General features: G+C 38.0%; 1 protein-coding gene across 4 annotated transcripts in view; it reads right to left on the minus strand.

Moving 5' to 3' along the window:
• Positions 1 to 12,647, minus strand: part of suz12b (SUZ12 polycomb repressive complex 2 subunit b) — a 32,581-nt gene that overhangs the window by 4,905 nt on the left and 15,029 nt on the right. For all 4 annotated transcript variants that reach the window (XR_014031239.1, XM_081381071.1, XM_081381073.1 and 1 more), the window contains exons 9-13: positions 12,514 to 12,619; positions 12,087 to 12,261; positions 8,697 to 8,785; positions 2,545 to 2,688; positions 2,130 to 2,287 (exon numbers count right to left, since the gene is read on the minus strand). Coding sequence is in view for 3 of the 4 variants with exons in the window: in XM_081381071.1 (XP_081237197.1) it covers positions 2,130 to 2,287; positions 2,545 to 2,688; positions 8,697 to 8,785; positions 12,087 to 12,261; positions 12,514 to 12,619 (672 nt within the window). In the remaining variant the exon portion in view is untranslated. The remainder of the gene's footprint in view (positions 1 to 2,129; positions 2,288 to 2,544; positions 2,689 to 8,696; positions 8,786 to 12,086; positions 12,262 to 12,513; positions 12,620 to 12,647) is intronic.

The following is a 12,647-nucleotide window of genomic DNA, read 5'->3' on the forward strand; positions in this document are numbered from 1 at the left end:
TAAGTACAATTTTAAATAATTTTGAGACTGCAGAAGTCATTAAAAGTTGAATTTTCAGTTGAATTTTGGGAAACCACTTGAAACTTTTGTTGTGTTAAGCGATTTCAATTACTTTTGTTTGACTTGTTCATTGCAAACAGCTGAAAGTCTGTACATTTTGCCTATAAACCTGATTTGAAATGGGGGTTAAATAATTTCAATTACAACTGTGTGTGTGTGTGTGTGTACAGTGAGGAAAATAAGTATTTGAACACCCTGCTATTTTGCAAGTTCTCCCACTTAGAAATCATGGAGGGGTCTGAAATTGTCATCGTAGGTGCATGTCCACTGTGAGAGACATATTCTAAAAAAAAATCCAGAAATCACAATGTATGATTTTTTAACTATTTATTTGTATGATACAGCTGCAAATAAGTATTTGAACACCTGAGAAAATCAATGTTAATATTTGGTACAGTAGCCTTTGTTTGCAATTACAGAGGTCAAACGCTTCCTGTAGTTTTTCACCAGGTTTGCACACACTGCAGGAGGGATTTTGGCCCACTCCTCCACATAGATCTTCTCTAGATCAGTCAGGTTTCTGGGCTGTCGCTGAGAAACATGGAGTTTGAGCTCCCTCCAAAGATTCTCTATTGGGTTTAGGTCTGGAGACTGGCTAGGCCACGGCAGAACCTTCATATGCTTCTTACAGAGCCACTCCTTAGTTATCCTGGCTGTGTGCTTCGGGTCATTGTCATGTTGGAAGACCCAGCCTCGACCCATCTTCAATGCTCTAACTGAGGGAAGGAGGTTGTTCCCCAAAATCTCGCAATACATGGCCCCGGTCATCCTCTCCTTAATACAGTGCAGTCGCCCTGTCCCATGTGCAGAAAAACACCCCCAAAGCATGATGCTACCACCCCCATGCTTCACAGTAGGGATGGTGTTCTTGGGATGGTACTCATCATTCTTCTTCCTCCAAACACGTTTAGTGGAATTATGACCAAAAAGTTCTATTTTGGTCTCATCTGACCACATGACTTTCTCCCATGACTCCTCTGGATCATCCAAATGGTCATTGGCAAACTTAAGACGGGCCTTGACATGTGCTGGTTTAAGCAGGGGAACCTTCCGTGCCATGCATGATTTCAAACCATGACGTCTTAGTGTATTACCAACAGTAACCTTGGAAACGGTGGTCCCAGCTCTTTTCAGGTCATTGACCAGCTCCTCCCGTGTAGTTCTGGGCTGATTTCTCACCTTTCTTAGGATCATTGAGACCCCACAAGGTGAGATCTTGCATGGAGCCCCAGTCCGAGGGAGATTGACAGTCATGTTTAGCTTCTTCCATTTTCTAGTGATTGCTCCAACAGTGGACCTTTTTTCACCAAGCTGCTTGGCAATTTCCCCGTAGCCCTTTCCAGCCTTGTGGAGGTGTACAATTTTGTCTCTAGTGTCTTGGACAGCTCTTTGGTCTTGGCCATGTAAGCTAACGACCTCAAACAGGTGCATCTAATTTAGGATAATAAATGGAGTGGAGGTGGACATTTTAAAGGCAGACTAACAGGTCTTTGAGGGTCAGAATTCTAGCTGATAGACAGGTGTTCAAATACTTATTTGCAGCTGTATCATACAAATAAATAGTTAAAAAATCATATAGTGTGATTTCTGGAATTTTTTTTTTTTAGATTATGTCTCTCACAGTGGACATGCACCTACGATGACAATTTCAGACCCCTCCATGATTTCCAAGTGGGAGAACTTGCAAAATAGCAGGGTGTTCAAATACTTATTTTCCTCACTGTATATATATATATTATATATACACATATACATATATACATATACAAATATACATATACATATATACATGTATACATATATACATGTATACATATATACATGTATACATATATACATGTATACATATATACATATACACATATACATGTATACATATACACATATACATATATACATGTATACATATACATATATACATATATACATATACAAATATACATATACACATGTATACATATACATATATACATATATACATATACATATATATATATATAACCCTACAATGAAAAAAATAATAATTATTATTCCCAAAATACTATGACACATTCAGACCCATTTCATACCGACAAACAAGTATGTGGGTGACAGCTGTCCTTTTAACAGGGCCGTTGCGGCTGAAGGCAAAGCCAGGCTGACTGTGGATGTCTTGTGGATTGCCGACATATGAGCCATCATAGCACTCATTTATGGAAACGTCTATCCGAGCACCTTTAGGATGAGGCTGGAAAAAAGGGAATATTTTAGTTATGTGACTGAATTCTTGAAATTGTCTATGAAATTTAAAAGACACAACCAATGATTATAGCATGATCCCTAGTTCTTGTGCCAATAAACGTTTTCATACATACACTAACTATATAAGAAATTATGAATATAAGGACCTGTTACACCAAGTATAAAACTAATAAAAAAACTATTGTATTCATATTTGAAACGAAGCAGGCAGAGATTTATGACAGTGTGTTCTCCATTTCTCACCACGTAGTTAAAGATGAATCTATTGTGGGAGACTTTGAGGTGTTTAAGCAGACTGTAGAGTTTACGGCAGTTGAGCGTGCACCAGGGACAGTGCAGGTCGTCTCTGGCCTCTGTTTGCTGACGACTGTTATTGTTGTACAGAAACTGTGGACAAACAAAAATAACAGCATATTGCATAAAGTTCTCAATTTTTTTTTTAATTAGATGGTGCTCCACTAAACCCTCAATGTAAATTTTGTTTTCTTACTACTTGGTAATATACTGGACTTTAAATAGCTATATGTAGAATTCAGAAAGCCTTGTTATTAGCGACACTGGTAGCCTTTACGTGAATTGCAGCTGGCAACTAAATTCACTCATGTGCGCGCAATGTAAGAAACGGAACGTGATTCAAGGCCCCGATATACTCACTATGAAGTTCTTTTTCATTCTTTGCTTAGAGTAAAAAGAAGTTTGAAATACCTTGGCAGCGATATACTGTTAACGAATATGTGCTGCATGTTTTCCTCTCAATAACAAAAGAAACACAACAAAAATTACAGCATGAGAAAGTGGCAGTTAAGAAAGCATCTGATCAAGTAAAAGTCCTGGCAGAAAGCGATGCATTTTTAATAATTTTTTTCTAATAAGTGTTGACAACTTAGTGTTAACTAATAATTGTTGCAAACTGGTACTAGTACTACCAACAAAATATTAGTGCATTCCTGGAACTGGGCGTCGTTACACTACATCCTGATGCATCGCTTTCTGACAGGACTTTTACAGGCTTTTCCCAAATCACGGAAGTGACCTCGACGTCCAGGTTAGCGGTAGCATAAGCCATCAGGCAAGTGTTATTTAAATAAACTCCTGATGTACTTACAAACTTTCCAATGCCTCGTTCTATGAGTACAGAACCTATTTGTACTACAGTAGAAGTTTGGTACCATTCCGGGCATTATTAGTGGGGTAATTTACGAGATAAAAACTTGGATACATTAGCACCTACACTAAGCCATTCGGCTGATATCTCTAAATAAGCTCTAACTTTAATAATGTTCGACCAAGGGAAATAAAGCTTCTAGGGGGGTTTTTGGCTCGAGGTCATGGTGCAAAGGACCCTAGGTTGAAATTACTCCGAACCATCCCTTTAAGTGTCTGCGACTTACTTTCACTTTGATTTGCAATAGTTTGCACGTTGGCTTGATGAATAGATCACTCAGCTGCTCATCTGCGGCTATAACATGCCATATAGCCTATAATACGCTCCCACACGTTTATTTTTTAGCATTTTTGGGAGAGAAAATTTACATATGTGGTTTCAACAACCAGATGCATTTACACTTGTCCAGTTTCATCTGGAATGCAGCCCAGACCTCCTCCTGAAGTGGTTTGAGCAATCGGATTCAAATCCGTTTCGGAGGGCATTTACACCGGGTCTTTTCACGATCGCATAGCTATCTGATCAAAGAAAACGCATGAAGTGGCCGGGTGTAAACAGCCCCATACACTCGAGTCAGCATATGATTATCGTGTTTATATTGTTTCATGTTTATGTTGAGAAAAACAATGTACATGCTCGAGTGAGAAAACGCGCTGACAGACGTTTCAGAGACACAAAGATAACGGTATTTTTAAGCAAAGTTTCTAACAGCACACTGCGTTTTCTGTTCTAAAACATGCCTCAACGAAACTTAAAGGAAGTGTATGTCTCAAAATCATTTTGCTATCTGATAAGTTATCATCTCGGATCACAGCTACAGCTACGCTTACCTGCAGTCGTGAATGCAGTGATGGACAGCTGTCTTTCCTCATTCGACTGCTGTTTGGATTTCATGTGATTTCTCATTGTGGTAATGATATTAGAACTCAGATTAATTATTTTTATCAAAAGTAATTCTATTTTGTAAGATCATTTAAATAATTTTCAAATAATTCCAAACTTCGCGAGGCAGACGACAACATGTGATCAGATACAGACAACTTGTCAACGCGCTCCACAGCGCCACCCAGTGCATTTAATTATAACTGCGAGTTAACGCTTAGGATTTATCATGGATTCACTGCATTTACGGCCAGCAAAGCAACGTAGTAAAATTCGAACAATATTTTATTTTTCGAATAATAATTCCAGATTGAATATTCGAAAATTCGAATATTCATGCACACCCCTACTATAGACCTGGCTATGTTGAGTTAATCCTTTTTCTTTGCATGACAGATTGACTTCACAGTATAGTATAAGCATTTGTTTCATGTGACAGAATGAAAGAGAGGCTCTCAGGAGCATGCATAAAACTTTAGATATTCCTGGCAAAAACGTCCTGAATCCTTCACATAAAAATCAGTCTACAGTAGGGCTGTGAATCTTTGGGTAGACAGGGAATCGATTCGATTCACGATTCATAGGTTTTCGATTTGATTGCAATTTTTGCAAATTCAGAACGATTAGATTCAAGACGATTCACATAAAAATTCGATGTGATTAGTTCGATTCTGCATTTTTTTATATATTATTTTGGCCTTGTCCACTCCTGAATTTAATCCCTGTTTCTGGTTTTCACTAGGGATGAGTCACAATTTTCGAATATTTGATTAGTTGATTTTATTATAGAATATCGAATAGGTTGTGCGATTATTGTCTTTAAAAAAATCCCAATGGTTTCGGTTCTGATGCGATGGTGACACGTTCATGTAACCAGAGGGTGACGCTGCCAAAAACGCATCTAAAAGCTGTCAATCAACTCTCAGACAACAGTAGAACACCACATTGTCTCATACCAGAGCATGTGAGTGGAGTGGTAATATTTCCTCCAGAGCAGAGAGCGCATTTCTGAAGATTCCGCTCTGTTCGCTCAGTCCACTTAGGCCGCTCTCTCAACCCAGAATGCCCTTTGTGACATGCTGGTTCGAAAATGTGTGAAATAAGTAAGGCTGCCCGTGCACAACTTAAGTTTTTTTCTAGTCGACTAATAGTTGTTCATTTAAGCCATTAGTCTAATCGCATATTTATATTAATTTAGTTACTTAAATATATATGGGAGAGAATACTAAACCATTATGAGCGTTTTCGTAATATATTGCCTATTCCGCATCTCAAGCGCACGCATAAAGCTTGCCACAAAGAACCGGCAAAAGTAATGACTATGCATGAGATATTTTAATTGTTTATTAATAAACTAGTGTTTTCTGTGTCAGTGTTGGCTGCAAAGATAAAGTTGATGATGCTAACTCGCCATCTTTGCAATAGTGAACGCGCCTATAGAGAGAAATGCAAACTTCATACGAATAAGCCTACATAAGCAGAGATTAGCCCATTTCTTTCGTTTTGAATTTTGTTTAAAATTAGACATTTCAAGCTTTCTATAGATATATTTCTCAGGTCTGTGAGGCAAGTAGCTTATACACTGACTTTCAGTTCATTTATGAGATGCGCTCCAGTTCAAGCGCCGGCGCCTCTGTGTCCTGATTATATTGTCTGCTATATTTACTTCTTATTTATTAAATCGAGGCAATTGGTTGACGAAACATTGATTTAAATTAAGATACAATTTATACAAAACGAAATTCACTTTAAAGAAAGGCTTTCTACAAAACAAAACTTAATGAAGTGGTCAAAATCATGTCTGACCCATTCCAAATGTCTCCCGATATATTGGGCATCTTATGATCCTATCTTGCTCATCTCATGCTGTTCCCTTTTCATAAAATCAACATGGATGAAATAAAAAAAAAAATAACATTATATTATTTAAACATAAATATGAAACATATGTTTAAGTTTAAGTTATATACACCAGTGGTTCCCAAACCTGTCCTGCCGGCACCCCAACACTGCACATTTTCTTTGTCTCCCTAATCAAACACACCTGATTCAACTCATCAGCTCATTAACCCATGTGATAATGAGCTGATGAGTTGAATCAGGTGTGTTTGATTAGGGAGACAAAGAAAACGTGCAGTGTTGGGGTGCCGGCAGGACAGGTTTGGGAACCACTGATATACACACCGCTCCGCTCACGTGCTCTGGTGTGTAGCCTATACATGCAAGTGTGTAGGCATGTGGGGAAGGGGTGCGATTTTCGAATAATAATAATCGAATAATACCTAGCGATCTTCGAATATTATTTTTGCTTGAAATGCCTAGTTTTCACTATATTTTTGTTAATAAATTTATATTTGTTGAACATTATCTTTGTGAGTGAGCGCACATTCATTTATGTTACGGCTGGCCCTAGATGGTTGTAACAATATTGAAATGCTTCCCCCAATGTGTCTTAGTCAGGGTGTGAATTACACAGCGGCCTTCGGGGGGTCAGAGAGTGGGGATTAAAAAAACAACAACAACGTTTTGTCCATTGTTAATGTTAGTTTTTAATGATGCTATTATTATTATTATTATATTTATTTTAATAGCCTATAAATTGGCATTTGTAGAAATTTACATAAGCCAAGATTTAAAAAAGGCTTTGAAAGTATTGTTAGTTCATGCTAACTATTGTGTAGGATAGTGTTAATGGATAAACAACAATATTAAAGTGTTCCTGGTACATTAAACATGCTTCCATGGAGAGACTACCTAAACATATCATGCACTTTCCCAACTAAACCTAAACTATCTTTTCCTCATGCAATAGTAAGAAAAGCCCTCTTTGTTCTCTTTATACGGAACAATTTCCTTATGATTCTGAAAGAAAACGCGACAGGTGTCTACTTTTGCTATAGTAACGAACGCGACTCTAATGCGCATCTGATTGATAGATAAACAACAAAATCCAGTGAAAAACGGTAGAGTGCAGCGCCTATCTGGGAAGGAGAGCTGTGAGGGCGTGAATGACGCCGCACAACATCTCCATTAATTTGTGCATGTAGTAATTTAATGTTTATATATTTTAAAGCAATGAATCGCTATCAAAATGCGATTAATTCGATTCTTAGCATTTTAAATCGATTATTGACCGAAATAAACGATTCACGATTCAAAAATACTAAATTAAAGGGCACCTATTATGCAAAATTCACTTTTACATGGTGTTTGAACATAAATGTGTGTTGGCAGTGTGTGAGCAAAACCACCCTAGAATGATAAAAATCCACCCAGTTTGAGCATAGACCCAACCTGAGTGAGCTGGACACAGAGTCCGCCATTGTTCGACGCTTGAGCAGCTGTAGACAAGAATGTCTCCTAAGCGATTGAGGTTTGTTGTTGTTGGATGTAAGAATGAACATAGCAGTCTTCATTTACTCCCGTTGTTACTCGAGGATGGATCTGTACTGTTTGTGATCCAGCTTACAGTCTCCGGAGCGACAGGACTAACGTTACTGATCACAGCAGAGATGAAAGTGAGAGCGCGCTCTTTATCACAGCTCATCAAGTCATTTTACGGATATAAGGTTTACCAGTTTATTTAGCATCCACTGAAAAGGTGTGTATATATTTGTTTACTGTTAGTTGTAACGAGTGTTTTGTGTACTTCGCTGTGTATGTTGATGATAATGAAAGGGAGAGAGAGAGTTTATGGATAAGACTTTAATGCTCACTTCTTATACTGTGTTTATTCAGCTCTTACTGTGATCCTCTGGAGTAAAACTAACGCTCATCTTTTGTGTGATGTACAATAAACTTCACTGAACTCATCAGTATATTTTGGTCATCATTCGGATGGGGTTTGCTACAGCAGGCTTGTATTAATAGTGGATAAAAGCAGATGACAAATAAATTATAACCATAATTAAACTAAACTATACCTGTTCTATCTCTATACAGCATATATTCTCTGGCTCTGTGGGCATTTTTGTCCGACTCCGGGTCGAAATGAACACCGCTACTGAGAGTTTCTGTTGAGATTGCCCTTCTGGTTCTTCTGAGCGCGAGCTCGTGAGGCTCCGCCCCCTGGGCCGTGCAGCAGCAGTTCATTTGCATTTAAAGGGCACACACTAAAACAGCACGTTTTTCTGAGCCCCAAAAAATGACAATTTAAACATGCTGTAAAAAATGATCTGTTGAGTATTTTGAGCTAAAACTTCACACATATACTCTGGGGACATAAGAGACTTATTTTACATCTTGTGAAAAGGGTCATAATAGGTGCCCTTTAAATAAAATGCAAAAATATATAAATTAAGTTTCATTACAAGCTGTTTACAATAAATAAAGAATACAAAATTTCTACCTGGTAAAAGATGCGTAGTTTCTGTCTGGGTTCACAGGGGGACAGCTCTCTTCTGGTCTGTATGCTGGTGCTCACTGAATCCTTCACCGCTGAGAGAATAAAACATTAAACAACTATATTCACCATTATATTACGTATAAGAAAAAGGCAGATCATCCATATCCATTATGTTTGATTATTGTAAGAATTTAGAATGTTTTCAGACCAAGCAGGCCATGATTGCTAACAAACTTATACAATACAGGGTTCAACGCTAAGCATTTTTTCTTGGTTCAAATTTTGACTTGCCCTGCCAAAATGTTCACTGGCCCCACCACAGAAAGTAATAAAAAAAAAAGTTATTATTGTTTTTTTTTTAACTATAACCTCATTCATGACACCAAAAACTACTAGCCTAAAACCGGGTTCACACTGTACGATTTTTAGGGGTGTGAACCGACACTGGTCTCACGGTTTGGTTCGATTACGATCATCATGTCATCGATTCAGTTCAATTCGATATCACGATGCACCTCATCCTCAATTTTAAATTTTACTTTAAAAGTGGTGTGCGCGCCTGTTCGGGAAGTCGCAGTGACAGAAACAGTGACATTCCAGTTTAAGTTTCAAGGGAGTAAAGCTTGTTTATGCCATTAAGAAAAGGAAAATATGTCAAATAAATTTTGTTTTAAAGAAATTTAATTTAAAACATTTAAAAGCAGCGCTCATTAATCAGTGTATTATGTTACCATAAAGATGCGTGCATCAACCGTCGCCGAGTCCGCTGTTGAAGGTGAAGATCCATTTATAATCACGCGTAACAAAACAGAATAATTGTAATTTGACCATCGGTTGCGGATACTTAAATCAGAGAAAATTATTGGGGCGGGTGGATGATTTGTTTTTGGCTGCGGATTCGGGTTACGTTGGAGCTCATCCGCTTACTCTAAAGCAGTCAGACTCTGCCAGACGTTAACAGCTCGGGGTGAAAACGGCTAATGTGGTTTATCAAGTTAGTGGTTTTACCTCCTGCATATTGTATTAGTGCGTAACATGAGCGCAGACAGCGCGTGTCTTCTGCAGGTCGTGCTTACCAGGTTGTTCATAAAAGCCGAAATGTGCCCAGATGTAGGCTTTTAAAGTAGTTGGAGCATTTTTAATTTTATCACACTCACGTCTCACCTCCCTCTGCCATTGTATGCTACCGCGACGAAGCACGTACGCGACAAATGACGTCAATTATAATCGGTTATGGTCTATTACCGAACCGATACCGAATCGTCCTTGTCAGCATCGCGATGCATAGAAACAATTAATTTCGACACCCCTAACGATTTTGGCCAAAATTTGTCCGTCTGAGACTAATTTTGCACATTCTAAAAGATTCCTCAGATCCTAGGCTAAAATCTGAAGTCTATAATCATTAGTTTGACATGTTCACCGATAGCTGATTAATGACTGTAGCGATCAAATTTGACCACTGATGAAATTCTGTCAGCAGAACTGACTTACAGTCCTGCAGTGTGACTTCTCCTATGATGACCGTCAAATTGTCTTTGTTTTCCAAGACAAGCCAAGGCCAAAATTTACGTTAGAGATTTCTTTGTAGCCACCATTTCAATCCCGAGTGTAATTCAGCTCACTGTCACTGAACGTGTCATTGATTGATGACGTAAAACTCAGGACAAGTTAATTTTTAATGCGTCTCGACTGTCGTATAATCTGACATTAATGACAACTGAGATCTTACAGTGTGACATGGCTTACAGCAAGGATCATGTTCGTACAGTCTGCAGGGCTTGACAATAAGGACTGCCCGATGGCCCGGGGCCAGTGTGAACGATGCTCGGGACAGTTGATGGAACTGTCACTTGCCCGATCAGGCCAGTGCTGTAGGGGTGTGTGATATAGATTATCTATGATATCGTCGATAATGTCCCTCACTTTACAAAAAACAAACAAAAACTCACCCATTGAGTGAGTAGATGTAGTCTAGTAGATTAGACTAGCGCATGTGCATATTAGAGTGTACGATTATACTGCGTGATTTAGTCTATTAAAATGCATTTAGAATGCCCCCAGATTCAAGATAAAATGCCCCTGTATGTCTTATATATTAATATAATTTAATATAGTAACTAATATTACACAAAGAGTGGTTTTCTTCAAAAATCAGCATGATTACACACGTGACATTGATTTTATTCAACGTACAGTTTATATTAAGTTAATATTGTGTTACATTTTAGACATCAAATCGCCTGTTTCAATCTATTTCGCCAACGAAAAGAGTTCCAAACAAATTCCACAGCAGTGTTTTGCGTCTCTGAGCAACAAACAACGATTTATCTTCACTGAATGAATCCACTTTTTGAACAAATCAGCTGAATCAATCATCAATGACCGTAAAATGCTTCCTTCCCGAATGAATCAGCCGTTTGATTGAATTGGTTGAATCTCTATGACTCTTTTATTAACAGTGACTTGCAGCTACCTCCTGGCGGGTTCAATTTCACATTTAAAGTATCTTTTAATTTATTAATTAATTTCAAATAACAGTATTCAAACATTATTTATGCATCTTTAACTGCTCTTTACTGATTAAATTTAATAAAGGTTGATCTAGTTATACATTACATTATAATTTCTCTACCTGAAAATCTCCTGTTTAAACCTACATTAAAAACCTGAAAAGCACCATTTATTTAATTTATGTTTCTACTGTTCTATTTATTTATTATTATTATTATTATTATTATAACCTTATTTATTGTGGTTACATGTATCAAAAATAACGAGAACAATACTAGGCTTATGTTATAGGCCCATTTTCTTTTACTTAATACATTTTTTGTTGTGGGGCCAGTGAAAATTTTTGCAGGGCAAGTAAAAATTAACCACTGGCCTGACCGGGCCAGTAGAAAAAATCCTTAGCGTTGAGCCCGGAGTCTGACAAGCAACAATCGTAAAGGACCATTATAAATCATACAGTGTGCAACCGACTTTACTCATATAAATTTCAAATATTGTTACAGACAAGTGGTCTGTCATTAAATTAGAACAAATAATCAAATTACAAGCAATAGAACAAATAAACTTTGCTTTTCAGGTTTTTCAGGCATGTCCAACAGTAGTTTTAAGGTAGAGAAATTGAATAATCTAATGTAAAAAAACTGCATACTCTTCACCGTATAAATTAAATACATATTCCTTTTTAAAGTTACAAAAGTTATTCAGTCAAGATCAGTGAGGCTTAAAAACAAGGGCAAATGATAAACTTTCATGACGATGTAGCATTGACTAGATCGGGCAACAGACAGTTCCGTCAACTGTCCTGAGACTCGTTTACACTGGCCCAGGGCCATCAGGCAGTCGAGCCTTGCAAGATCAGGCAGATCATTGCTTCCTTACCAACAGGTGCAGGTCGGAGAGTGCTGGGTCTGCTCTCTGTGGTGCTGGTGTCAGAATTGCGGGTGGAGAGAGGTTTGGCCACAGGGGCCGTTGAAGGGTCACTGGGGTCACCTGTCCAACGAAGGGTGAACTGCAAAGTGGGTCCCTGAGAGAAGGTCTCAAATGGGGGCAACCTCTTCAAAATACAAGAATCAACAATTGCAATCTACATCGCCACTGAATGAAATCTATACAGCTGTTAAAATATGGAATTTAAACCAGGAACTAAATTTTAAATAAAATAAAAATAATAATAAAATAATGCATATTTATAATGCTCTGTAACACATTTCTGTTTGACTGCCAAATAACTCCACACTTGTTTTGTTCAGAAGTTCAAATGCTTGACAGGAAAGTTAACAGCTTATTTTTAGCAGATATAACCAACCTTTCCATCCAGGATGGTCTCCCATGTGGCCCGCTTCTTGCTGACTGGACAGTCTTCAATCTGTTGCATGGAAACCTCATACTCTCCATCCAGCAGCTGCAACCGTCTGAAGGGCAATTGTGTTATCATGCATG

The sequence above is a fragment of the Scardinius erythrophthalmus genome (genome assembly GCF_964197995.2).
Source record: "Scardinius erythrophthalmus genome assembly, chromosome: 12".
NCBI lineage: Eukaryota > Metazoa > Chordata > Actinopteri > Cypriniformes > Leuciscidae > Scardinius > Scardinius erythrophthalmus.